Source organism: Mustela erminea, chromosome 5 (assembly GCF_009829155.1).
Source record: "Mustela erminea isolate mMusErm1 chromosome 5, mMusErm1.Pri, whole genome shotgun sequence".
Classification (NCBI taxonomy): domain Eukaryota; kingdom Metazoa; phylum Chordata; class Mammalia; order Carnivora; family Mustelidae; genus Mustela; species Mustela erminea.
Window position 1 is genome coordinate 703,425 of NC_045618.1, and position 27,387 is coordinate 730,811.

The window sequence follows — 27,387 nt, forward strand, 5'->3', positions numbered from 1 at the left end:
GAAAAATTCCAGAAAATCAAGGACACACGGGCCCGCGGAGGCCAGCGAGCTCTACTATGGTGCCTTGAGTTCTGAGCTTTTCTGCAGGGTCTGCGTCCACGCAGGTATCCGGCACCTCCCCTGCCCCTTGCATCGGGACCGAACACGCGCCCGGGGTGAGGGAGCTCTAGGACCGACTGGAGCAGGTGTCGGACCCTTACTAGGCCCCGGTTCAGGGGGGCGAGCGCACGCCCCGGGGTCTCGGGTGGACGAGAGCAGGTGCCCCGCGCCCCCGCCCCCTCGCCCGCTCGCGTCTCCTGCGGCCGTGGCCGCGCGCGCCCGCGCCCCCCACCCCGCCCGCGCGCCCGCCGCTCCCCGGCCGCTGGGGGGCTGCAGGCGCGCGCAGACTCAGGAACGCGCTGCGGCGCGGAGAGAACAACTTCGTCCCCCGAAATAGGAGAAATGAAACCAGCGAAAAGCCCAAGTCCCGCCGCAGGTCGGAGGCGTCGGATTCCGCTGAAAGGCTCCGGGAAGCGCCGGCTTCCGCCTGCCCGGCTAGCTCAGTCGGTAGAGCATGGGACTCTTAATCCCAGGGTCGTGGGTTCGAGCCCCACGTTGGGCGGCGCGTCTTTTTCCTTGCCGGCGTGTCGCCCTTCGCGGGGCTCGCGGAGAGCGGCGGCCCCTCGTTTTCGGACGGGGCCACGCGCGGAGACCTGCCGAGACCCACCCCGTCTGAGAACCGACCACCGGGCAGGGGTGCGGTCCCGTCGTGCGAGCGCGCGGCCCGGGCCGCCGGGGGCAGGGGGACGGCGGCGGCCGCGCGCCCGGGGCCAGGGTCGGGCTCCGACGTCAGGGATCGAGGGCTCTGGGGGAACGAGGCCGTGGGGTTCGCCCAGAGGCCGCACTGCGTGTTTCTGACCCGCACGCGACCGTGGTCGTTCGGCTGCTGTCCGGGCGCTGGGCGGCGCCGACGAGCCCGCAGCTCAGGGGCGCCCGGGGCGTCCGGGGCGCGCGGACTCCTGCCCTCAGACGCCGTCGCCTTCTGCCCGGGAAGGGCTCGCGGTGCCGGGGCTGCTGGGAGCCGCCGGGACCGCTTCAGGCAACGGGCCGGCGGGGCTCCTCCGACGGCTCCCCCGAAGTCAGCGGCCCAGACGGAGCGTTTCCCGCGGCCGCGCGGGAGTCTCCGGAGACCTTCTGCTGCCGAGGTGTCCCCAAACTCGCTGTCTCAGCGCCACAGCCGGGCGTTTCTGCCCACAGCCGCGACGGGGTCCCTCGTCCGGGACGCCCCCGCCCGTCCCGCGGCCCCCGGCACCCCCGCAGCCTCGCGAGGCCGCTGGCGCCGGGGCGGGACGCGCTGTCGGGCTCCGGAAGACGCGCGGAAAACCTCCGCTTCGGAAAAGAAGACCCCCAAATGCCTCGGTCAGGTCACGAGTTGAACCGTCTTCACCGAGGGGTGCGGGGGGTGCAGGATTTTTCAGAGGCAAAAACCCCACCAGAGAAGAGGCGAAGCGGTGCATGGCCAGGAAGGCAATGAAGGGTTCACCCATGTATGGATTCACCGGGTTTCAATTCCAGCGAACTTACAGGGTCACGTCCGTCGGGGCGTCCAGTCCGCTCTGCCGGGCACCGCCCCCTGCTCCCCGCCCTAAGCTCGCGCCCTCGCCCAGAAGCGTTTCCTGTATCCACTGGAAACCGAACACGGACTGTGGAGGGGTGGAATGGAGCTCCCTGAGATGCGTCTGTCCAGGCCCTAACCCCGTCTCCCAGAAGGTCGCCTTCTTGGAAATCGAGTTTTTGTTGATGTCATTAGTCAAAATGAGTTCACCCTGGAGTCCAAAGGGCTCTGAACCCGGCACGACTGGTGTCTTTATAAAAAGAGGGAATTTGGACACAGGCACACACCCAGAAACGCAGATCTGAACACTAGGGAGACAGCCCTGTGAGGGCGCAGGCACAGGGCGGAGCGGCCAAGCGTCACCCCTGGAGCTCCAGCGACAGTCGCAGGGCAGGCTTTCCTCCCAGCCTGGGGGCGCCGTCCGGCCCACGCCCTGATCGCAAACTCCTGGCTTCCAGAACCGGCGGACAGCAAACGTCTGACGTTAAGGCACCCACTCGTGGCACCTGGTGATGGTAGGCCCAGGACACTAATTTAATCGTTGTTCTATTAGGAGGGGATTTTGATTTAAAATTGATTTCTTAATGTTCTATATTCAGTAATTACCATTCATCTCATTTGATTTCATTTTAAAAGCGATAGGAAAAGCGAGGGTTTGATTGGAGGCAAACGTTGAGCTCCAGGGAGGGAGTCAGGGTCACGGTTCGTCAGAAGTAACACTTAAAAAGGAGCTTGGGGGGCACCTGGGTGGCTCAGTGGGTTAAAGCCTCTGCCTTCGGCTCAGGTCATGATCCCGGGGTCCTGGGATCGAGCCCCACATCGGGCTCTCTGCTCAGTGGGGAGCCTGCTTCCCCTCTCTGCCTGCCTCTCTGCCTACTTGTGATCTCTGCCTGTCAAATAAATAAATAAAATCTTTAAAAAAATAAATAAATAAAAAGGAGCTTGGTCTCAAAGAAAAAAAATATGTTTTTCTTATTGCTGGCTGGTGATTTAATATACCGACTGATGACTGAATACTATTTTTGCTAAAAGAATGTATTCAAAGATATGCCAAATCAACACACCTGACTGTCCCCTGGTACTCATATTAGCACACTTGACATTCAGTTGTTCTGTAAAGGATTTATTTTATGAAAGCGCGCTAGTTCTCTGTAATTCAGTGTCTCTGACAAGCAGAGGGCAAGAAAAAGGGAGATATCTTACAAATGAAATGCAAAGAAATGTATGAATCCTGATCCTGATTTGGATGTTTGGATCCTGATTTGAACCAACTACTCATGAAAACACATGTATGACACAATCTGGGGAATCTATTTGCTGACTGGATACTTGAAAATACTAACAAGTTATTTATTTATTTATTTTATTATTTTTTTTAGAAGTTATTTATTCTTAAGGGTATTAACAGTACTGTATTTAAAAAAGAGCCCTTCACCTGGGATGAGCACCAGGGTGTTGTAAGTGATGAATCACTGAATTCTATTCCAGAAACTAATATTACACTGTGTGTCAACTAAGTGGCGTTAAAAATTTGGAGAAAGAGAAAAAAATGAAAAAGAGATGTGTACTGACTTGTTTATGACGGAAATAGATATGACGTGTGGGATTTGTGTTAGGGATTTTGGCTGAGAGGAATGGTCGGTAGCAGGGCGGGGTGGGTGGGGGGGTATTAACACGTTAACATGTTAATGATCATCGAGTCCGACTGATGCATAGGTCATCGTACCATCCCCTCTACTTTTGTATATGTGCGTAAATCTCCATAAATTTAAATACTATTTGATTATGAAAAAACAAAATGGCCTTAACCTCCTCAGCCCAGTGATCAGAACTAGCGTCACCGACGAGACAGCCAGACTTCAGGGTCTTCATGGGTTCCTGTTGAGAAGTGCATAGCATCGCTTAAGATATTCTTTTTTAATTTTAATTTATTTTTTATTTATTTTCAGCATAACAGTATTCATTGTTTTTGCACCACACCCAGTGCTCCATGCAATCCGTGCCCTCTCTAATACCCACCACCTGGTTCCCCCAACCTCCCAACCTCCACCACTTAAAACCCCTCAGATTGTTTTTCAGAGTCCATAGTCTCTCATGATTCACCTCCCCTTCCAATTTCCCCCAACTCCCTTCTCCTAACTCCCCATGTGCACCATGCTATTTGTTATGCTCCACAAATAAGTGAAACCATATGATAATTGACTCTTTCTGCTTGACTTATTTCACTCAGCATAATCTCCTCCAGTCCCGTCCATGTTGCTACAAAAGTTGGGTATTCATCCTTTCTGATGGAGGCATCATACTCCATAGTATATATGGACCACATCTTTCTTATCCATTTGTCTGTTGAAGGGCATCTTGGTTCTTTCCACAGTTTGGCGACCGTGGCCATTGCTGCTAAATACATTGGGGTAGAGTTGGCCCTTCTTTTCACTACATCTGTATCTTTGGGGTAAATACCCAGGAGTGCAATGGCAGGGTCATAGGGAAGCTCTATTTTTAATTTCTTGAGGAATCTCCACACTGTTCTCCGAAGTGGCTGCACCAACTTGCATTCCCACCAACAGTGTAAGAGGGTTCCCCTTTCTCCACATCCTCTCCAACAAATGTTGTTTCCTGTCTTGCTAATTTTGGCCATTCTAACTGGTGTAAGGTGACATCTTAATGTGGTTTTCATTTGAATCTCCCTGGTGGCTAGTGATGATGAGCTATTTTTCACGTGTCTGATTCGCTTACGATATTCTTGTCCAAAACACTCAACTTAGATCTCATCAAGGTTTTAGACCTAACTTTAAGCTTCTGGAAAGGAGAGGAGAAGGGAGTTAATACCATGAGTAAATCATCAGACAAATCTAGAACGTCAGACATTCAAAAATTGAGGCTCAGTGGGCACCTGGGGGGGCTCAGTGGGTTAAGCCTCTGCCTCGGCTCAGCTCATGGTCTCAAGGTCCTGGGATCAAGCCCCAGTCTGGCTCTCTGCTCAGCGGGGAGCCTGCTCCTCCCCCCACCCCCCGCCGTCTCTGCCTGCCTGTGATCTGTCCAATAAATAAATAAAATATTTAAAAAAAACACCTCGAGGCTCAGGTTCTTCAGAAAGCAAGGGTCATGGTCATGAGTACACACTAGACAGTAAAAATGAAGTGTGTGCGTGGATGGACCGTTTTCTGCCCCGAGCCTCCTCCCACCCTGCAGCAGTCTGGTGAAGTCATTAGCTCTTTTTTTTTTTTTTTTTTTTAAGATTTTATTTATTTGACAGAGAGATAGAGAGGGTACACAAGCAGGGGCAGTAGGAGACGGAGAATCAGCCTTCTGGGATCACAACCAGAGCCAAAGACAGACGCTCAATGACTGAGCCACCCAGGTGCCCTGTCGTTAGCTCTTTTCAGAATGATTTCAAATGTATGAAACAAACACACAGGTTGATAAAGGAAAACAATTCTATTGGAATAGAGTTATCAAAATGTCTTAAAATATGGTAATGTACATGCTCCATTTCTAATGCATTAAATAACAAGATCTAGCCGCAGGTCTAAGAAGCACAGTCTATTTCAAGGTCAAGATGAAATGTAAATGACAGCCTTGAGATACACACGAGAACTGAAACGCGACATGAAAGCACCTCATTGGCAGTGTGGCAAAGCCAAGGGGTTGCTGTAGCTCGTTGCCTTCATTTCTGATGAAGGGAAATGCTAGTTTTCACTTTGAATGTGGTGATAATAAAGATGTAATTTTCTAGCTATCTACGAACCAAAGGGTTCATGGACCCTTGGAATTGCATCCATGGATTCCTACCGTAAGCGCTTCTGACCTAGATTTAAAATAGGTTTAAGAGATTTAAGGATCAAATGCAAAATGTCATTTAATGGGGGCGCCTGGGTGGCTCAGTGGGTTAGGCCTCTGGCTTCAGCTCGGGTGGTGGTCTCAGGGTCTCAGGGTCTTGGGGTCCTGGGATCAAGCCCCGCATCGGGCTCTCTGCTCAGCAGGGAGCCTGCTTCCTCCTCTCTCTCTCTCTGCCTGCCTCTCTGCCTACTTGTGAGCTCTCTCTGTCAAATAAATGAATAAAATCTTTTTTTTTTTTAAAGATTTTATTTATTTATTTGACAGAGAGAAATCACAAGTAGATGGAGAGGCAGGCAGAGAGAGAGAGGGGAAGCAGGCTCCCTGCTGAGCAGAGAGCCCGATGTGGGGCTCGATCCCAGGACCCTGAGATCATGACCTGAGCCTAAGGCAGTGGCTTAACCCACTGAGCCACACAGGCGCCCTGAATAAAATCTTAAAGGAAATGTCATTTAATGGATTCAGTTTTGGAAAAAAAAAAAAAAAAAAAGCAACAAAAATACAAATATCTGGGGGCCAGTGAGGAAATCTGGAAAGGGAATGATACGATTTTAGGGACTCACAGGTAATTGTGCGTGATAATGGTATTGTGGTCTGTAAGAGAGTGCCTTTCTGTGTTGGAGGGCCATACTGAGGAAATCAGGCATGATCTGGAATGTATTTTTCTTTCTAGTTTTCTGTATGGTTTTGGTTTGGTTTGTTTATTTTTTAGAGAGAGAGAGAGAGAGAGAGAGAGAAAGAGAGAGAGGCGGGGGTGGGCAGCGCAGAGAGAGAGGGAGAGAATGTCAAGAATCCTAAGGCTCCACACCAGCACCCACAACGGGATTGGACCCTGAGATTGTGACTTGAGACAAAATCAAGAGCCAGATGCTTAACTGACTGCCCCACCCAGGTATCCCCAAATAAAGTGAGTTTTAAGAGGTATTTTTGTTAATGTGCACTACTCACAACTGTATACTGTGATGAATTTTTACGAGTGCATTACTCACACCATACGGCTTGATGAATTTCTACATAAGCAGGCACCACGGAAGCACAGCAGAGAAGGACCCAGCACACGTCGGGCCCCCACTCCGGCCGGGCCCCCCTCCCACCTCAGGTTCGCCCTCCCCCATTTCTGGAGGAGGTTCTGCTCCAGGTCCGGTTTCCCGGCCGCAGCTCGCCTTCCTCTGACACCGGGGTGTAGGGACCGGACAGCACGGTGGGCACCGACGGGAAACACAGGCTCTCGGAGAATGTCGGGTGAAGGCCGTCGAACAGGCCCACAGCCTCTGACTCAGTAATGCCCCATCCGGGGCCCCAAAATAACACCACCACGTGCACAGTGGTGTAGGTTGAAGCGGCGGGCTCCGGACAGTGGGGCCCTGGAAGCAGCCCCAGGGCCCTGCAGGAGACCCTAGGTCCCCTCGGTTAATCGGCGAATCCTCGGGGAGGCGGTGAGCCCCCGGACGCGAGAGGCGGACACAGACGTGACTGCAGGTGTGGGCAGAAGACACACGGTATCGGCTCCGCTGTGTCACGGCAGGAGCAGGCCGGGGAGGGGCACGAGGGACACGAGGGACACGACGGGGTCCCCACACCTGCGCCCCGCGTTTGACGCTGCTGCGCGGCGGCCTCAGGAACGAGCTGGGGGGTGCTGCAGAATCCCCACCCCAAGTTCCCCGCGAGCACGGAAGGCAGGGGCGGGGTGCCGGGGGTGGGCAGCGCGGGGCGCGGGCACGGCTGGGTCCGCGGCCCTCGGGGTCGTGGGGGCGGCTGAGGGGCTGCGGCGGGAGCGGGGCGCCCACCGCCGCCGGCCACGCGGGCGGCCCCGAGGAGCCGGGTGCTGCAGGGGTGCGGGCGGGCGGGGCCGGGCCCCCGCGCTCTCGGCCCCCCCGCCCCTCCCCTGCCCCCCAGCTCCCCCGCCCCGTCCCGCGCTCGGCCGAACTACCGGTCCCGGCGTGCCCCGGGACGGCGCGGCGCAGCGGCGCGTGCGCGGCGGGCGGCCGTTGGCTGGGGCGGCGGCTGCGCGGTCGCGGCGCGGTGAGGTCTGCGGGCGCTGGCAAATCGGGCCCAGGATGTAGAGCTGGCGGAGCCTGACGGCGCGTCTGACGCGGCGCTGGGTGGGGTAGAGAGTAGGGGGCGGTAGTCGGGGGTGGTGGGAGAAGGAGGAGGCGGCGGCGAATCACTTATAAATGGCGCCGAAGCAGGACCCGAAGCCCAAATTCCAGGAGGGTGAGTCCGGGCGGTCGGGGAGAGGCGGCGGGCGGCGCGGGAGCGGCCGGGGGGCGGCCGGGGGGCGGCGGGGCCGGGGGGCGACGCGGGCCGCGGCCGGGGGGCGCGGGCAGAGGCTTTGTGCGGAAGGCGCATTGCGGCGGTGGCGGGCGAGGGCGCGGGCGCGGCGCGGGCGGGGAGGCCGGGGAGCGCCGGGCGCCTCGGGGAAAGCGGGCGCGGGGGACGCCCATTGTGGGGAGGCGGCGGGCGCGCCATGGCGGCGGCGGGGAGCTGATGTGGCGTGGGGGAGGGGCGGCCGCGCGCGGCGGGGGCGGGGGGGCCCGCCAGGCCCGGGACGGCCCCGCGGCCGGCGCCCCGCCCGCCTCGGCCTGAGGGAACGAGGGGCGCCCGGGCTGGGGGGCAGCGGCCTGGCGGGCGTGGGGACGCCTGGCGGGGCCCCCGCGCGGGAGGAGCGCGCCGCTGCGAAATGGCCGCTGCGAGGCTGCCGCGCCATCATGGCCGCCGGCGTTCGCGCGCGCAGCGCCCCCTCCCGGCGGCCGCGCGGGGGCTTTGTGCGGCGGCGGCGGCGGCGGGCGGCCTCGGCGCGGGCGCGCGCCCGGGCGGCGCGGCCTCGGGGGGGAGGGGGTCGCGGGCGGAGAGTGTGGAGCGGAGCGGGCCGCCCGTCGCGGTGTGTCGGGCTTCCCGTGGAGCGAGCGGCGGCGCCGGGGGCCCGGGGGCCGTGGCGCGCGGCGCCCTCGCTCCCACCTGGACGGCCCGCCGACGCCCCCCGTGGTCCGCCTGCCGTGTCCGCCGGACGGCGCGGGCGGTGCGCACGGTTCGGGTCGGGGGGCTCGGAAGGACAGACGAAACGGAGTATTTAGGGTACGACCCCCACTCCAAGCCCCGCGCGCGCTCTCGTAGCCCCTCGCCGCGGTGTGGGTCCCGCTCCCGGTGACCCGGAGTCGCGGCGGCGCTGGGATTGGCTCGGGTGGACCGACAGGCGCGGAGCCCCCACCCCAGGGGCATGACGTCATCGCCCGCGTGTCCGCACCGCGGTCTCGGCGTCGGCCCCGTCGCTGACCCGTGTGCTCCGGGCTCGCCAGCCTTTCGGGGGCCGCGGCGCGGATGGCCGGGTCCGGAGCAGTCCCAGAGGGCTTCCTGGAGGAAGCGCTTTAGTCGTCAACCAAAGGGGTGATGGGGACGGAGTAGGGGGCGACGGCGGAGGGCCCGCGTGCGGCGGGAGCCGGTACTGCGCGGGCCGGGAGGCGCTGGCGTTGGCGCTCGGCCGCTCCAGCTGTGTGTCCGCGGCCGGGCTTGGAGCGCGGGTGCCTGCAAGGTCGCGGGCAGGGGGCCTTGGACGCCGCGCAACGTCTTTCCTTCTGGGATGGTGGCAGCGTGGTCCGACGCTCTCTTTCCCGGTTCCGGGGAACTGCGGTGACGGCTCCGATGTGAGGTGTGCGAGGGCCGCCGGTGTGCATGCGGCCGCATCCTCGCCTGGAAGTTCTGTGACAGGGAGTGACCGGCCGGCTGCCCGCGGTCAGGGGCTGGCCAGCTGGTGCTAGCCCCGACCAGTGGGAGCAGGGGGCGTTGGAACCTCGGTGGCCCTGCCTGGGAGAGCCTGGACAGAGTACCTTGACCTTGGTCTTGGGAGCCGAGCAGGGCTTTCCAGGGCGCATCTGACCCCATGCTCCGCTCTCCTGCCCCGTTACCTGTCTGTCCCTTTTTACCCAGCACGGGCTGTGGGCGTGGGTTCTCCTGGCTGACTGGCCTCCTGCTCGCTGTGTGTCTGTCAGGAGGAGCGTGTCTGCTAGGACAGAGGTCAGAAGGGCCTTGGCCTCCTTGCCGTTGTCTTTGGCAGAAGGCCGTTTTCAGGGGGTCTTTAGTATTCGTTTTTAAGCAGGCTCCATGTTCAGCGTGGAGCCCACGGTGGGTCTCAATCTCGTGACGCTGAAGTCATGAGCTGAGCTGAGATCAAGAGCTGGGTGTTTGACCAGCCGGCCACCCGGGTGCCCTTCACGAGTGTCTGAACTGCAGCTGGGCGGGGAGGTTAGGGGATGGAGTCCTGCTCTCTGGTGCTGCTGGTGGCGCTGCACCTTGTCTGTATCCCAGGGTCTCGTCCTTGCCGGAAGTGTCCAGGGGTGGCTCCAGCCGGACGCTCTCCTGAGCTCTGGACTTGGTCCCCAGCTGCTTACTAGAGCTCCGTTTTGGACGGGCTGCAGCCTTGTCACGCAGTCCGAAACGGGTCTGAGCCGCCTCCCTCCATTTCCTGTTCTGGTTAGTGCCCGCACCAGCCTGGACGTCAGTTTAAACCTGCTGTTTTTGCTTGCCTGTCCCTCCTCCTCACTGCTTTTGGTTCAGACCCAATTCTCTCCTCAGCACGGAGTCTGCGGAGAGGTCCTTGACGGGTCTTCCTGCCTGGGGTCTCCACGGGAGGCTCTGCACGGGCCCAGCAGCCTCCGGCGGGGTCTTCAGAGGGGACCACTGCACAAGAGTGACATGGAGAGGGTTGATGAGCGTTCCTGGGTGCTCGTTGATAGGCCTCTGGGAAAGCTGGAGCAGCTGCAGTTTTAAAAACTCCAAGAGACTGTTGGGCAGATTTGGGAATTCTTCTGACAGGGTCAAGTCCCGACTTCATGATGCGACACGTAGGCACTCGGTGATCGGTGTAACTCTGATTTCTACTTGCTGCATGTGGTCTGTGCCCCAGTGGTAGTGTTGGCTTGTCAGGTCTCTGTGCTTTTGCACCAGCTGTTTCTGTGGCAGCTCCTCACTCACTCCTGTTGCGCGGGAAGATCAAAGGAAATCCGGTGGGGAGTGCAGAATGTTGCTCTCCACATACAGAACCCCTGTTCTGACGGTGCCCCGGTAGGTATGTGAGAGCCTGAGTATCGTATGTCGAAAGTGAATATACTGATCTGCTTTAGAATAACTTATGTTGAAGGTTTGTAAGTTGCCAGTTTATTTATGTAAAAGGGTTTCTTTATTCTTTTTTTTTAAAGATTTTATTTATTATTTGTTGAGAGAGCACAAGCAGGCAGAGGTGCAACAGAGGCAGAGAGAGAGAAGCAGGCTCCCTGCTGAGCAGAGAGCCCGATGCCCCCGGGATCATGACCTGAGCCGAAGGCAGAGGCTTAACCCACTGAGCCACCCAAGGCGCCCCTAAAGATTTTTATTTTTTTTAAGATTTTAAAAATTTGACAGAGTGAGAGAGAGAGAACTACAAGCAGGGGAAGTGGGAGAGGGAGAAGCAGGCTTCCTGCTGAGCAGGGAGCCCCATGTGGGGCTGGATCCCAGGACCCTGGGATCCTGACCTGAGCCACCCAGGTGCCCCAGCTGTCAGTTTTTTTAAAAAGTAACAGTAATATTTTAAAATGGTGAAAACTTTATTGCCCTGTGGTTTCTTAAGGGTTGAGCTAGGGGCATCTGGGTGGCTCAGTGGGCTAAGCATCTGTTTTTGGCTCAGGTCATGATCTAAGGTTTCTGGAATCAGCCCCTGTCAGTCTCCTCGCTCATTATTCAGCAGGGAGTCTGCTTCTCCCTCTCCCTCTTCCCTTCTCTCTCCCTCCCTCGTGTTCTCTTAAATAAATAAACAAAATCTTTTAAAAAAAAGGGGGGGGGACACCTGGGTGGCTCAGTGGATGAAGCCTCTGCTTTCCTCTGGCTCTCTGCTCAGCAGGGAGCCTGCTTTGTCCTCTCTCTCTGCCTGCCTCTCTGCCTACTTGTGATCTCTGTCAAATAAATAAATAAAACCTTAAAAAAAAAACCCAAAAACCAAACTCAAACTCTGCCGAAACGTAGATATTACAGAATTTTATGGGCTTAGCCAGGAGATAGATGATTTGATGATCTAAGACGATTGACATTCCCGTCGTTTTTTGCTCTTTACAGTGCGTGCTAAGGTTTTGTTTCGTGGGGCACGGCTGAGGTCGGAGCTGAAGCGTTAATCTGTACACGGCCGTGCTCCCGGTTTTGTGAGCAGTACGTGCGAGTGCGGGTGTGACGGCTCTCACGTGTGACCCTTAGCTACAAAGAGAAATTACAATTAACTCAGCATGTTTTTCTTCACTTTTCCAGGTGAGCGAGTGCTGTGCTTTCACGGGCCTCTTCTTTATGAAGCGAAGGTATGACGCCGTTTTCTTTTGAGAAGTCGGCTGAGCTGACCGATGACATGACTCGAGCCTCAGGTTGCAGGGCTTGGGAAGACAGGCAGTGGCCGTTTTCACGGATGAGTAGTCCCTAGAGTCTGGCATCTTCTCTCGCTCGCTGAGTGGGTCAGACGCGGCACTGCCACCTTGCCCCTTGCCTTGCGACCCACTGAAGGCCTAGCTGCTGAAGGAGCGTTTGAGGGAAAAGGTAGAAGACTGGTTCTTTGTGGGAGCGAGTTGCATTGTGTACTTAGTGACTGGTGAGAAAGGGCTGCCGCGGTCGGCTTTGGGTGGAAGTGTGGAACGCGGAGTGAGCCTGAGCTGGTTGCCTGTGCCAAGCTCAGTGTAGACGTTCCGCGTGTGAGGACGCCTGCCTTCCTGGTTGGGGTGTCTGTCAGAGTGTGAATCCCAGGGGTTTCCTTTCCTCTGTGCTGGTGCTGCGCTCCTCTTGTCGAACCCGGTTTTACACTCCCCTGGAGGCAAACGAGAGGAGACCTTCCCCAGTGAAAAGTGTTGCTAGTGTTCCATGCCGGTAACTTCTAGCGCACGTACGTCGGGTGTGAGGGTAGTCAACGCTTGTAGTTTTCAAGCTCGGTGTACAGAACGTGCCGCGTTTAGTTCAGTGCGGTTTCTGTGGCATTCGTGGTGAGCATCTGTGTGTGTGAAAGTGGTCCCAACAGTCGCAAAGGGCCCTTGTGACCGGGTAATAGCCACGTGCACTGTTTTTCCTCTGTTTCGAATACATAGATTCGATGTGTGTTCTTAAAGTTCTGAAATGGCTGAATTTGGGTTTATGGAGAATCTGGTAACTTTATGTGCGTGAACATCTCCATGATGTCATACTGACAGTTTGTAAGTACTTTGTGAGCTCTGCTGGTCATTTCTGTCCCTGAATATCCCGTTTGTTGTGTCAACTCCCCTGACCCGGCCAGTCCCTCTGGCAGCAGAAACTCCAGTAAACAGTGTTTAAATGGCTGTTGGACTAGCTTAACTGTCCCGGTTCTCCTGGTTTGCCCAAGATAGAGACTTCCGTCCCCAGCGGGTAGTGATCGCTCGTCAGGGTTAGTAGCTTCTCTGTCATGCATGCTGGTGGCCCGGCGCTTTTAAGAAGAACATGTCACTTTGCTGGTTGCTAATACTCTGCAGTGAAACAGTTCATTGTCTCCCATAAGTTAATGACGCCTGGAGCAATATGGTATACCTGACGTCCTTGAGCTGGATGTTTTGGACTCGTGGGACGCTTCTGACTGGCGTACGTGGATAAAGTGCAGACATGGCTTTTGTGAGCTGCTCTTGGAGAGCGAATCGAGCCACTGATGTGAGGGTCAGGGTGGCCTCTTCTGCGTTGCTGGACCTGCTCCGGCAGCTGGTGGTTGTGAGGTAGTTGTATGACTCGTCTGTGAATGAGAAGCTCCAACACTGGTCGTGACCGACACATCGTGTCCTCATTTTTGGCCACGGAGTTCGAATGGAGTGTCTGAAAGATTGCATAACCCGAAAAGCATACCAGATGGTCATCTTCTTTCTCAAAAACTATTTCTGAGTGAATTCTTTCTTTTTTATTTCAGTGTGTAAAGGTTGCCATAAAGGACAAACAAGTGAAATACTTTATACATTACAGTGGTTGGAATAAAAAGTGAGTATTAGCATTAGACCTTTAAAAGCAATGTTTTATTTTTTACAAGGTAGCCTGTGTCATATGTGTCACGAACCCAAGCCTCTTAATTCCCGTATGGTTTTAGCGTAACCTGTGTTTGTGTAGGATGAAGACAGTAATAGATTTTAGGCTGCAGAGCCATTTTATTTTAAGTTCTTTGGATTATTTCTTGTGCTGTAGTATAATGTCTAGTAATAGTCAACCAACTACTTTTTTTTCCTGGTTTTGGTACATTTTAGGACAGTTCGTGTTTTTTGCCTTCGCATAAACTCAGTTACTAATTGCAAACAGTTACACTCCGAGCTGGTTGGATTTTTTGCCTAAAAAGGAAAAAGGATAAGGTTGATTGATGAGGAAGTAATGACCAATCTATGTTCTGAACTTGGACAACGTAAATGTTGGCAGAGAGGGATTTCACGTGTTCACTTTTTAGAATATGGTTTAATAAAGATACAAAAATTTAATTGCAGAGCCTAAGTTTTCACCGTGAAGAGTTAGACTTTCTCTTTTTTAAGGAGTGGTGTACGGATTCGCTACCAGGAGCGGACAGTAGACTGAACGTGTTCTAGAATATCTAGCCAGCGGCGCTCTCTTTTCCAGCGATGACTCTTTCTCCTGGGGACCCACAAATAATCACATCTAATAATTTACTCATTTTTGGTTTTCAACATTGAAGTCTGTAATTTTTACTATCAGAGATTTTAAATTACTTTTATTGGTGGTGTTTTGTCCTTCAAAGATTGCCAGAAGGTAGTTCTTCTGGGGTTGTTTTCTAGCAACTTTGAAGGTTTTGTATCACGTAGCTGTGTCCTGGTGCCTGGTCCCCATGTGAGCAAGCCGTCGGATGCCGTGAGCACTCGGGTGCTGTGGAAGGAGCTTCTCTCTGACTCTCACTGGCCCTGTGACTTTGGTCTTGTTTAGGTGACCCAGCCCAGTTTTATTTCTTAGAAAAATTTTTCACAGAATGCTTTTAGCCAAGAAGAAATACCAGGCTCTTCACTTTTCTTCCATTAGTACAGTTGTAGAAAGGTGGAAATCTAAAATGTGTGAAAGCCCGTTCCTTGTGATTTTTTTTCCCCCCACTTAGAAATCAAGCTAATAATAATGACAGATAGGATTATAAATAATAAATTGGGAAAACCATGGAGAAAATTACCCTTCTGTTTTGTAGAAGTAAACTGGTTTTATAAAAAAAAAATTTTTTTTATTTTTTAGTTTTTTAAGAGATTTTAACTGAGAGGGAACATAAACGGTGCGGGGGGGCAGTGGGAGAGGGAGAAGCAGGCTTCCTGTTGAGCAGGGAGCCTGATGCGGGACTTGATCCCAGGATTCTGGGATCATGACCTGAGCCGAAGGCAGACGCTTAATGACTGAGCCACCCAGGCGCCCTGTAAACTATGATTTTAAGTGTGATTCCTAATATCTGAATTATTTCTAATATGCAGGAAAGTTCATCATATGGCTCCTGGTGTGTATTGTAGCTTTCCCTATTGAGAAAATATTGGAACTGTGCTTCAGTCGTGCAGTAGATTGATGATACAGGGGGGCGCTCTGTCAGTGTCGGGTACAGCTGAGAGCGTTACAGTCCAGGAAGATTCTCTGTCCTCTCCACGCAGTAGAAGATCTCATTCGTGCCTGTCGTGTGGGAAAGTTAAAAACTCTATCCAGAAAATCAAAGAAAAACCGCAAATTCATGGCACAGATTTGCTCCCTTACCTGTTTACACTTGTAAATAATTGTTTTAAGATTTCTCCTGAATGGCTGTGAACACACAGGTTTTGTGCTTTAACTCTTTTTTATGTACAATATTTTGTGTAAAATTACAGGTAGATTTGTATAGTTTAAAGACTTGGGTTTTGAGTGGGATTTGTAGTTTATAAGAAATTTTGAAAGTGCCAAGTGCTTGTATTTCCTGATTCTGCGGTTTTAAGATAATTATTTTTCCTTTGATAGAATTCAGTAACACAAGTAAATGATAGAACGTGTGTGTATATATATATATATATATATACACACACACACACACATATATATTTATTTATTTTAAAGATTTTATTTATTTATTTGACAGAGATCACAAGTAGGCAGAGAGGCAGGCAGAGACAGAGGAGGAAGCAGGCTCCCCTCTGAGCAGAGAGCCCGATGTGGGGCTCGATCCCAGGACTCTGAGATCATGACCCGAGCTGAAGGCAGAGGCTTTAACCCACTGAGCCACCCAGGCGCCCCCCGCGTAGATTTATTTTCAGCTAATTTTATATACTGATTCCTTGGAAGAAGAACTTAAAAATGGCACTAAACATTAGAGATCTCTTATCTCTTAGGTGTATTGAGGATATTAATGAACAAAGGTGTATTTTTTGTAGGTGATTTGGAATATAAGGCCGAATGCATAATTGTGGAAAATATGATCTTAGTATTTAGAGAAGCCTTTAAATAAACCCATTTTGAAATGGGGAAGAGTTACGCAAATGCCCAACAAGGGTGTTATGTTTCTACTTAGTACTGTGTGAGTAATGCCACAGGTCACTGGAATTGTGGAAATTAGTGACAAGCTACCTTTAGAAAATTCTCAACTTAGACTTGTGCCTTAGGAAAATTTTGAATGTCTGGCCTTCAGTTATTGCCCTAGTAGTGGTGTTCCTCAGAGCAAAAGGTATTTCACTTCTGTGGTTCAGCAAGGGTTTTCAGCTTCTGACACATAAAGGAAACTCTGGAATTGATTTGTTTTTTGTTATTTTTAAATTTTTAAACATTTTTTTTAAAGTAAAAGCCATGCCCAGTTTGGGGCTTGAACTCAGGACCTGGAGAGCAGGAGTTGCACGCTCTGCTGACGGAGCCAGCCAGGCTCCCCTTGATTTGGTTTTTAGATTGAAGTGTTTATTTAGATCTGGTTGGATAGGAGTGGGGAGGGATTTTCCGTGGTCCAAAATGGGACTTTGTGGTGAAGAAAGATTGACAGCTCCCCTGGATTTAGAGAGTGTGGAACTAGATAAAAGTAGATGTGTAAGTAAAAGTAAGATTCTCATTTTGAAAATGGTTTGTCAAATACCTTATCTTCAGGAAGTCATGCAGCAGAAACCCAGTCTCCAGATTGGAGTTTTTTAAACTTTAGTAACTATATACATAGTTTCAGAAGCACAATATATTATAGAAATAACATATTTCTAAATTTTCAAAGACCTTATTGGAACTTGTTGACACAGACATTTAAATATTCCATTTGTAAATAAATCTTAATAAAGCTTAAGCTAAATTCTGCACCTAGTTACTGAGATTACTTTGTACTGTGCTGTCTGTATCAGAAGTGCTGGGAGGCCCAGGCGCTCTGAGAAAGCTTTGAAGACACGTGAGGATATTGTAGCCCTTTTTCCTGTTCCTGAAGGAGCTCCCTCAGTACACCACCCCCTCCTGACCTCTAGGTAAATGCATGTTTTAAAGTTTTCTCTAGGAAATCATGTTGAGGATTGCGCTTTAATTACTTATTCTCCTTTATATCTTATGTAAGAGGTCAGAGTGGGGAATCATTCAATAAAAGATTTTGCTTTGAAATATATCGAATTGTGTCACTAAAGGAGCTCCCTCGGCAGGAGGAAAGAATCACTTTGCATGAATAGTTCAGCGTTCCCTACGAAATATCTTGTTTCTGATTTCCCCTTTGGAGAAAAACTGCATCAGAAATCTTGAAGGAGCTTTACTAAGTGCCAGAATGCTGAAGCAACTAGATTTTTTTTTTCTTTCAAAGATTTTATTTATTTATTTGACAGAGAAAGATCACAAGTAGGCAGAGAGGCAGGTAGGGGGGTGGGGTGGGGTGGGGTGGGGTGGGATAGGGTAGGGGATGCTGGAGGGAGGCAGGCTCCCTGCTGAGCAGAGAGCCAGATGCTGGGCTTGATCCCAGGACCCCGGGAACCCATTGAGCCACCCTGGTGCCCCTAGATTTTTTTTTTTTCTTTTTTAAGATTTTATTTATTTGAGAGGGATCACAAGCAGGGGGAGCAGGCAGAGGGAGAGGGAGAAGAGTCCCCCACCAATGCGGGACTCAATCCCAGGTCCCCGGGGTCATGACCTGAGCCTCAGGTAGATGCTTCACTGACTGAATCACCCAGATGCCCACAACTAGATACTTTTAAAGAGTGGTTGGTTCTCCCTTTTGATGTTTAAAGCGATCTTTCTGGTTAGGTCTTGGAAGTTAGTGCCTGCATTTGTGAGTGAAGGTTGAGGACAGTGTAGTCTGAGAAACCGTCGGGTGATGGTTTGATCTGCGGACTTAGCGCAGCTGGTCCAGATGGTGTTTGAGTGTGCTAGACCTGATCGTGTTCCTGACCAACCTTGAGTGTGTCTCACGTGTCAGACTCCTGTTTTACACGTTCTGTTTTAATTTTTATAACCGTTCCATAAAGGTAGGTACAATTACACCCATTTTACAGGTGATGAAAGGAATGCATAGCTAGTTTTGTAACATTGCTGTTATGTTCCATATTATTAGCTTTTGACGGACTCTTTTTCCCTTTTCTGGGAGTTAAAATTCTTCAGGATCTCTTTACTCTGTAAGGGTAGTTGCTTAGGGACTTTCCTGTTAAGTGCCATGCTCCTAAGTCATTTGAAGAAGGATTTGAATAATGTGTTTTTGTAATTAATGTGGCAGCTACGATTTGGAATGCAGCTTATGAGGGTATGAAATGTTTCCTTCCTTTACAGAACAGATACTCATTTGAGAATGGATCTGTAGTCTTATTAAATTAAATGTCGTCAGAGAAATCCAAAGTCTTACCTCTTGGATCTCTAAAGAGTAATTGGTGGACAAAGTCTGAATAGTGATAAAAATAACTTTGAATGATAATTTCACTTTTGTCTATTTCAGTTGGGATGAATGGGTTCCAGAAAGCAGAGTGCTCAAATACGTGGATACCAATCTGCAGAAACAGCGGGAACTCCAAAAAGCCAACCAGTAAGTTTGTTTCGTAGCATGAGAATGAGGAGAAATGTCTGTAAGTTAATTTTGGAAAATGGAATGAACAGTAGAAATTATGTTGGCCTCTTGCCTACAAAATGATTCTTGGTACCTGTCAGCTGCTGTGTTGGGGCTTTAAACTTCAAGCAGTCAGAAGCCTTTCCTAGAAAAAGGAAGTAGATACCCGTCATTTCTTGAGTCTGTCTATAGTGGTCGATAGAAAACAGCAGGTTGTTGTTGGGAATTCCTGTGGTTGCAAACTCATGTGATCTTGGGCTCTTGGGCTCTGTGGGAGTTACACTTGGGAAGGGGACGTGGGACCTCAGTTGGCATATAAATTTCAAATGGAATCGAGCTGGGACAATTTATTTTTCCACATAAGTACTCATTTGATGACAACCATTGAAATTATTTTTGAAGGGAGCAGTATGCAGAGGGGAAGATGAGAGGGGCTGCCCCAGGAAAGAAGACGTCTGGTCTGCAACAGAAGAATGTTGAAGTGTAAGAAGCTCTGTCTTTGTTTCAGTTTTGCATATAATTCTACAAGTAAAATTCAAACTCAGTACTTACCATGTGTTAGGATTTATCGAAAATGGAAACTAGAACATTTTAACTTGAAAACGCCAGGAATATGCTGGATGAATCTCATTTTAGACATAGAAGATATGAAGTTACCTTTTTATTTTTTTTTTTAAAGATTTTATTTATTCATTTGACAGAGATCACAAGTAGGCAGAGAGGCAGGCAGAGAGAGAGGGAAGCAGGCTCCCTGCCGAGCCGAGAGCCCGATGCGGGGCTCGATCCCAGGATGCCGGGATCATGACCCGAGCTGAAGGCCCAACCCACTCAGCCACCAAGGCACCCCCAGTTACTCTTTAAATTGAATTTAACAGCTGTTATTCTGACTATATACTACATAGTCATGGGTTAGAGAAAGGACTACAGACAACACCAGCAGCTTGCTGTAGGAAATGGGCTGCATAGTGGGAGAAACTGGCTTGTTTAATTAACGTAAGCAAGAAGGTTGAAGCAAGAATGTCTGTGAGTCTTTACTGCTGTGATTCAGTGAAGTGTAGTTTATAGATTTCAGAGTTAGGGTCAGTTGTCAGTGTTTTTTCTTTAATTCTGTGGCATAGAACGCGTGGGTAAGGAGTGAGCGTGTCAGGGCTCTCGGTTTCTTCTGGTCCCTCCCTGTTCTTGAGACGTAGCAGTAAAAGTTCATGGTTTAATCTGACCCAGAAGTGCTGTCCCAACAAGTACTTGTGTTCCAGAAATTAAACTTGGGGAGACAGGGAAAAAAACCCTGTACTTTTGGATGGCCAGACTTGTGCTAACACGTGAACATAAAGTGAATTTGAGTTGTTAAATGAACCCTGTGCTCTAAATTAGATCAGTAGGGTTAGTAATATTTATGAATGTTTTTTAAAGCGGAAGAGTCAGCCTCCTGTAGTGTTCTGGTTTGGTTCCTGGTTTCCTTGTACTCTTTTATAAATAGTCACGTATGAAATTAAAATGAGTAATTTGCTGTTCGCTAGTTTGTAAATGGACAGGAGTTAAGTTGCAATCTGAGATGACCAAGAAGAAGGAGAGAAGCTTCGTTCTGTGCAGGGAAGAGCGGAGGAGGGAGCAGCCGGTTGAGAGGAGCACAGGGCGACGGGGGCCGGTGAGGGCGGTTTGTGCGTCCCGGAGGTGTCCCGTGCCTAGCTCACGGGGGTACTTGAACTTGCGGGACTGGGGGTAGAACTTGTTCTTAGAAACTACATAACATATGCAGTGGACTTGTAAATTAGTAATATCCTTGGAGTCTGCCCGCGTGGCTTGGTTTACTTTTGTACTCTGTGGAGGGAGGTGTGCATGTAGCCAGCCATCAGGGAAAGTTGTAGTCTGAGCAGGGAGTGGTTCACAGCCTGGTCTCCCCCTCCAAGGTGGTATTTCTCTGTGAACTTAAACCTGGTCAAAGGGAACTTCTGCTAGCAGTAATCACTTTTTTTTCTTTCTCTTTTCTCCCATTCTCCTTTTAGGAAAACCAAAAAGAACAAACAGAAAGGTAAGAATATTAAATTTGGTAAAATTCATTATTTTATCTTTATAGCATTTGCAGTTTGAAATTAGTGTTAAATGTTAAAGTTTACAGAGTTTTCAGAGTAAGCGTATGTTTGTTGATCATGTCAGAGCTGAGTCACAGCAGCATTCTCGAGTCCCTACATCCTAGTGTGGTCCTGGGGAACTAGAGACCCAGCTCTGATACTGTTTTTACCATGGAGGAACCTGTGGCATGTTTAGTTTTGATGGAGAAGATAGTATTTTTTTTAATAAATTTAAGATACTGTGAAATGTTGCCTTACGCTAGATGTTCGGTAGAACTGTGTGTGAGCTGTTTGTGGTGGGACTGTGGTTCTCTGTGGCGGATCTGAGCAACTCCTGTGTGATGGGCAAGTGGGAGCCCTGGGGGTTCAGACTGTTTTCCTTGTGAGTTTCTCCTCTATTAAGCTGAAAATCCCCCCCCCCCAAACCTGTGCAGCACCTGGAAATGGGGATGGTGGCAGCACCAGTGAGACCCCGCCGCCACCTCGCAAGAAGAGGGCCCGCGTGGACCCCACCGTGGAGAGCGTGAGTAGTGCCTTACCTTCGTAAGTCGTGTGTTAGTGTAGTACTTTGTGCAGTAAACAAGCAGAACTTGAGTTTTCATGAGTTTAGAATTTCTGAGTGATAAAATCATTCCTGATTTCCAAAGTTACGAATTTGGAAGTAGGGCTTGAATTTAATTTTGATGGAACAGTTTTACATTTCTGACGTCGAGGTTAGGAAACGGGTGTACTTAGAGCGGCACCTTCTCAGAATAGACACCTTCATGGTGGTTATTAAAGACTTCATTAGGAGTCAGTTTGTTTAATTTTATGTATTAAGTTCAAGGTGGTCATACTTGGAACAGTCCTTGGATATCGACAATAGATGGGAAATACTTGTGAAGGTAAATGGCATGTAATAAGAAATACGGAAATACCATGCGAGAGTGCGCTGAGTGCTTGCAGAAGAGAAAGTGCGCTGACGAGGTGCTGCCTCTGTATGAAAAGGCACCGAGTAGACCCAGTTACCTGTGAGGGCGAGATGCTTTCCTCCCAGCGGCTTAGCGGTCGGGGTTTTCATTTAAGAATTTCTGAACGGCGGCTCCGCAGTCCGTCTGGGTACTTTAGTGGTGCCTCTAAAGGTGGAGAAAAGCCCTGAATTGTAGTTTGTGTCCATGGGAAAAAGTAGGTTTTTAATGCCGTTCCCTTTTCTGTCCAGGAGGAAACCTTCATGAACAGAGTTGAAGTGAAAGTGAAGATTCCCGAGGAGCTAAAACCGTGGCTTGTCGATGACTGGGACCTAATTACCCGACAAAAACAGGTACCTTGAAAGCGACTCAGATTGTCCTCAGATGTTCTTCACAGTGTGGAAAACAGTTTTGAGAAAAAAATTGTACAGACTTGACTGTTGAAGGCCTCCTGCAAGGTGTTCGTGGCTCCCTTCAGTTTAAGGAAGCTGACTCTTCTCCAGCTCCAGGTCTGAGGACGAGGGCGTACAGGTGTGACCTCGACAACTGCTCTCAGCCATCAGATCCAGAACGAGGAGCCACGTTCTTAGATGGCGTAGGCAGGGATTGGGGGGGGGGCGGCGAGAAGTGTGACTGCTTGGGGCTCAGGCCTAGACAACAACAGATGGACCTGATTTGGTTCTTGAGCTGAACTGCTGGATTCAAACCTTGGCCTCACCAGTTACTTAGCTCAGACGGGTTCCTCAGCCCTTATGTGCTCTGTGTCCCACCTCCCACGACTGACGGGATGAGGATGAAAAGCGATTTCGCGTGTGCTTCGAGCAGGGTCTGGTGCGTGACCCACATAGAGTAAACCGTGTCAGTGCCAGGGAGCCGCGGTTCTGCGTTTCTCTGTGGCACATTCCATGGACTGAATGGCAGGAAGGTGTGTCTGGCACGTGACTGGCCTTTAGAGCCGTGACAGCTAGTACGGCAGCCGCTAGTCCCACTTGGCTACGTACTTGAAATGACTAAAACAAGATTTTTATTAGTTCCGCAGCCACATTAGCCCATGTTGTAAGTGCTGAACAGTGCTATTTCCTATTTCATAACTGTTAGGTGGTCTTTTGTTGCATCAAAGCTTTTCAGTGTAATTTTTCTTAAAAAAAAAAAAAAATACTGTGTTATTTAAGTGTGGTTTTGTTTTTGTAGCTCTTTTATCTTCCTGCCAAGAAGAATGTGGATTCTATTCTAGAGGATTATGCGAATTACAAGAAATCTCGAGGAAACACAGATAATAAGTAAGAATACATAAATTTTTTAAGTATACACAGAGATATTTTTCTTTTAAGTATTTTTATTTCCAAATAAATCCTTTGAAATGGCCACTTATTCTTAAAAACAATGCCATCAGAAACCAGCAAAGTAGCATTTCATTGCTTCGACGTGGAGTTTGCTTGGCAAATGCTTTCTTTCTGGGCCAGACAGTAAATGTTTCAGGTAAAAATATGTGCCCATTATGTACGAGCACATACATAACCATGTAAAATACGGTTGCTTGCGAATGTTTTTTAAAAACTGTTCTTAGCTCGAGGGCTGTAGTTTGCTTACCACTGGTTTTATTTTTGGGATTGATTTTTCTTGTTCTTTTGTTTAAATTCTTTAAAAAATTTTGTTAGTTAAAAGTTCATTGCCGTTTTAGTCCCTTGCTCTTAATGCTGGTTGAATTAATCCCCATTTTTCAGTTCTTTTCAGTGACTTTTCAAATTTTTTTTGGAAGATTTTATCTATTTATTTGACAGAGGTCATAAGTAGGCTGGGGGGTGGGTGGGTGGGAAGCAGTCTCCCTGCTGAGCAGAGAGCCCGGCGCGGGCCTTGATCCCAGGACCCTGAGATCATGACCTGAAGCGAAGGCAGAGGCTTTAACCCACTGAGCCACACAGGCGCCCCTAAGTGATCCGTTTTGAAAGTAAATATTTTTGTCTTTGTGTCAGGGAGTATGCTGTTAATGAGGTTGTGGCCGGGATAAAGGAGTACTTTAACGTGATGTTGGGCACTCAGCTCCTGTACAAATTTGAGAGACCGCAGTATGCCGAGATCCTTGCCGACCACCCGGACGCGCCCATGTCCCAGGTGTACGGGGCACCGCATCTACTGAGATTATTTGGTAAGGTCCTGTTGAGGAAAAAATTTTACTTTTTATACATTGGTTTTTTATTTTTTTATCTTTTTTTTTCTAAAGATTTTATCTGAGAGTAACAAGTGGGGAGGGGCAGAAGGAAGGAAGAGAGCGCGAGGGAGAAGCAGACCCCCCGCTGAGCAGAGAGCCCGGTGCGGGGCTTGATCCCAGGACCCTGGGATCGAGACCTGAGCTGAAGGCAGAGGCTTAACCCACTGAGCCACCCAGGTGCCCCTGTCCTTGGGGTTTTTAATATTTTTTGTCTTTTGTAATTGACATCAAAGGGTACCAGAAAATGACCCGAACATTCCATTTCAGTCGAACTTTTTATCTAAAATGTTACCGAATTTGTTTAAAAGTGAAGAGTTTCTAAAATCATGTATTTTAAAGGAATCCGTGATTGCATTTGTTGCCCACATAATAAAACGGTACTTCTAGTGCTGTCTCTTGTGTAACCTTGACTCCATTATCTTGTTTACTCAGTGCGGATTGGAGCGATGCTGGCCTATACTCCTCTGGATGAGAAGAGTCTTGCATTGTTGCTAAATTATCTTCATGATTTCCTGAAGTAAGTGGAAGGGTCGGCTTGGAATTAAGAACATGAGTTAGCGCAGTGCACCAGCAATCCCTCGTCCGCCGGCCCCGTAGGCGGCACGAGCGAGAGCCGCGTGTGCAGCGCGGGTGTGGGGAGGAGAGTGCCGCGCGGCTGCCGCGGTGCCGGAGCGGTGTCTGTCGGGGACAGCTGGCTCGGAGGCTTCTGGAAGGAGACAAATGGGATGCACGCTGAAGTCACAGACCAGAATTCTACATGAATCGAAAGCATAAATCTTTAATGGAAACTGTTAAGATAATGATGGAAAAAATGATAATATTTTCATTATTTTTAGAGTGAGAAAGTTCTTTCTAAATACTCAAACAATAGAGGAAATAAACATCTTGACTGTGTAAAAAGTTAAAATCCCGTGATTAAAAGTAGTGACCCAGAAAGAAATAGTAACACGGAAGAGTTGTGATCACGGTGAGTAAAGCAGGGACAGGCGGCACAGTGGGCTCCCACAGCAGTGGCAGCTCGGTGGCCTACCGAAACTGTGTGCAGGGCTCCATGGTCAGGGGGTCTCTGTCGTGCTGGCTGAGATGAACCGGACTGCAGAACTGGGCAAGAGGGCGGTTCTGCTCCCGGCAGCTTTCCGGAGGGCATTTCAGCAGTGCCTGTGGAAAGTTCACACGTGCTTCCCTCGGGCCAGAGCTGACCCCATAGGTATGTGAAAGTGCACCGACATTTGCCAAAGCACGCAGGTGTGAGACACACATGTACTGCAGCGCATTCTCCACAGCCAGGCGCTGCTGAAGGCTGCAGCTCTAAGTATCCCGATGGGGAAGCTGTCCACCTTGTGGCAGCTGAAAACAGCCACGCTGCAGGAGCAGTGGGGGTGTGAGTCCCCTCTTCGTGGAGAAGCATTTGTACTCTGGGAAAGATCTAGAAAAGTGTGGATCCTACCAAATGGTGGATTCGTTCTTGGGCACCATTCTGGGAGGAAAGGTTGCAGTGGTCGGTTTCTACTTTGTTTCTGTATTTGAATTTCCTTAGAGTGATAACCCCGTGTTTTCTAATCTCAAGACTGCTGCATGTGCCTGGAGAGGGACGTGGCGTTGGGAGTCCTCACCCTTCAGATGAGGAGGGTCCCCTCTGCCTGGACTTGCTGTGAACTCCTACAATGTCATGCCACCGACCCTTCAGTGCAGGGCCCGTTTTGGTTTTTATGGCGGTTGCAGTTTCTGAATCTGTATTTCATACAATGAGTGTCAGAGAGCTAAAGAAGACACTGCAGGTTCCTTTAGGGTGCGACATCTGTTTCCTAAACACAGCCCCAGCTCTCAGGGTGGTCTTGTGAAGACAGCTGTTCTTGACTGTTCCGAAATGCAGTGACTGGGCTTTCTTGTCCTCACGCCCCACTGTCTGGTGTGTGTGGCCCCGTGTTGGGGTGGTAGGTGTTTTACCTGCCAATAAAGGTGAGGCTGCCTTTATTTTAGTCTCTTTTCAGAGAAACGGTTCGGTGTGGCGTCTGTGCCGTGATTTAGATCGAGGTAGGCTTCTCCTTCATTTTTGTAATGACTCCTGTTCTGTTTTTAGATACCTGGCAAAGAATTCGGCCGCCTTGTTTAGTGCCAGCGATTACGAAGTGGCGCCCCCCGAGTACCACCGGAAGGCCGTGTGAGGCCGGCGGCCCGCACTTCGTCTGGATCTCTGTAAACACAGTTTGTTTAGTCCTTCTCTTGTACAAATGATGTACTTTGAAAATGTTAGTGTACAACAGAGTTGATGTTTGTTTTCTGTTTGACCTTAAACAGAGAAAAATAAAAGGGGTTACAGCTCCTTTTTTCTTTTCTTTTCTTTTTTTTTCATTTCAAAGTTGCTACCAGTGTATTCAGTGACGGACAACAGAGAGACATACTGTAGCCTGTTCTATTGCCTAGTCGACAAAGCTGCTTTGAATGCTGGTGGTTCTATTCCTTTGACACTACGCACTTTTATAATACGTGTTAATGCTCTATGACAAATGCTCTGATTCCTAGTGCCAAAGGTTCACTTCAGTGTATATAACGGAACACACTCATCCGTTTGTGCTTTTTTTTTTTTTAATGGTGCTTCAGGTAAGGAGCCCGTCCTGCAGGCCATCCATGTTGTTCTTAGGCATTTTACCTGCGCTCGGATTGTTGAAGAATGGTGGCTTGTTTCATGGTTTTTGTATTTGTGTCTAATGCACGTTTTAACATAATAGACGCAATGCATTGTGTAGCTACAGTTTTCTGGAAAAGTCAATCTTTTAGGAATTGTTTTTCAGATCTTCAATAAATTTTTTCTTTAAATTTCAAAGAGCAATGTGCTTGTGTGGATGCATTTTGAAACCTTTTCGTGTCTAGACCATGATCTTTCAGGCAGGTGTGTGATTTTCTTGTTTGGCCTTTATGGAAGGAGGTGGGTGTCTTAGCATCAACCCCTAATCCTCTCATCCTTGGCAGCTGGCACCCGAGTCGTGGCCGAGTACTTAGAGACCCACAGGGCTGTTTCTCTACTTTCTCTAGATGGTTCCTATACTGCTGTGACCCTTGGTTGTCTAATTGTTTTAACATGTTTACATCAACACAGTGCCTGAAATCCAGGGTTTTCCTTTTCTTTTTCCTTTTTTTTGAAGATTGTATTTATTTATTTGACAGAGAGATCACAAGTAGGCACAGAGGCAGGCAGAGAGGAGGAAGAAGGTGGCTCCCCACTGAGCAGAGAGCCCGATGCGGGGCTCGATCCCAGGACCCTGAGATCATGACCTGAGCCGAAGGCAGAGGCTTTAACCGACTGAGCCCCCCAGGTGCCCCATGTCAACTTTTTTTTTTTTTTAAATAAACATATAATGTATTTTCCCAGGGGTACAGGTCTGTGAATCACCAGGTTTACACACTTCACAGCACTCACCATAGCACATACCCTCCCCAGTGTCCATAACCCCACCCCCTTCTTCCAACCCCCCTCCCCCCAGCAACCCTCAGTTTGTTTTGTGAGATTAAGAGTCATGGTTTGTCTCCCTCCCAATCCCATCTTGTTTCATTGATTCTTCTCCTACCCACTTAAGCCCCCATGTTGCATCACCACTTCCTCATATCAGGGAGATCATATGATAGTTGTCTTGCTCTGCTTGACTTATTTGGCTAAGCGTGATACGCTCTAGTTCCATCCATGGTGTCGCAAATGGCAAGATTTCATTTCTTTTGATGGCTGCATAGTATTCCATTGTGTATATATACCACATCTTCTTGATCCATTC

The 27,387-nt window shown here is 49.8% G+C and overlaps 1 protein-coding gene and 1 non-coding gene across 4 annotated transcripts; both read left to right on the plus strand.

Annotated features, from left to right (window-relative positions):
• The first annotated feature begins 528 nt into the window (after positions 1-528).
• On the plus strand, positions 529-601 carry TRNAK-CUU. The gene has a single exon. It is a non-coding gene; the product is annotated as a tRNA-Lys (tRNA).
• Positions 602-7,416: 6,815 nt separating this feature from the next.
• On the plus strand, positions 7,417-26,446 carry MORF4L1 (mortality factor 4 like 1). 3 transcript variants are annotated; one of them, XM_032341884.1, is made up of 13 exons: positions 7,417-7,645; positions 11,699-11,745; positions 13,338-13,405; positions 16,729-16,845; positions 18,288-18,374; positions 18,798-18,878; positions 20,399-20,424; positions 20,899-20,987; positions 21,663-21,764; positions 22,603-22,691; positions 23,385-23,557; positions 24,053-24,137; positions 25,701-26,446. In XM_032341884.1, exons 1-13 carry the CDS (start codon positions 7,606-7,608, stop codon positions 25,783-25,785), a joined length of 1,089 nt encoding a protein of 362 aa, XP_032197775.1. In that variant the 5' UTR covers positions 7,417-7,605; the 3' UTR covers positions 25,786-26,446. The 3 variants fall into 3 exon arrangements, with proteins under 3 accessions (XP_032197775.1, XP_032197776.1, XP_032197777.1); XM_032341885.1 differs by having other exon boundaries at positions 16,732-16,845; XM_032341886.1 differs by lacking the exon at positions 16,729-16,845 and having other exon boundaries at positions 7,420-7,645.
• Positions 26,447-27,387: the final 941 nt, after the last annotated feature.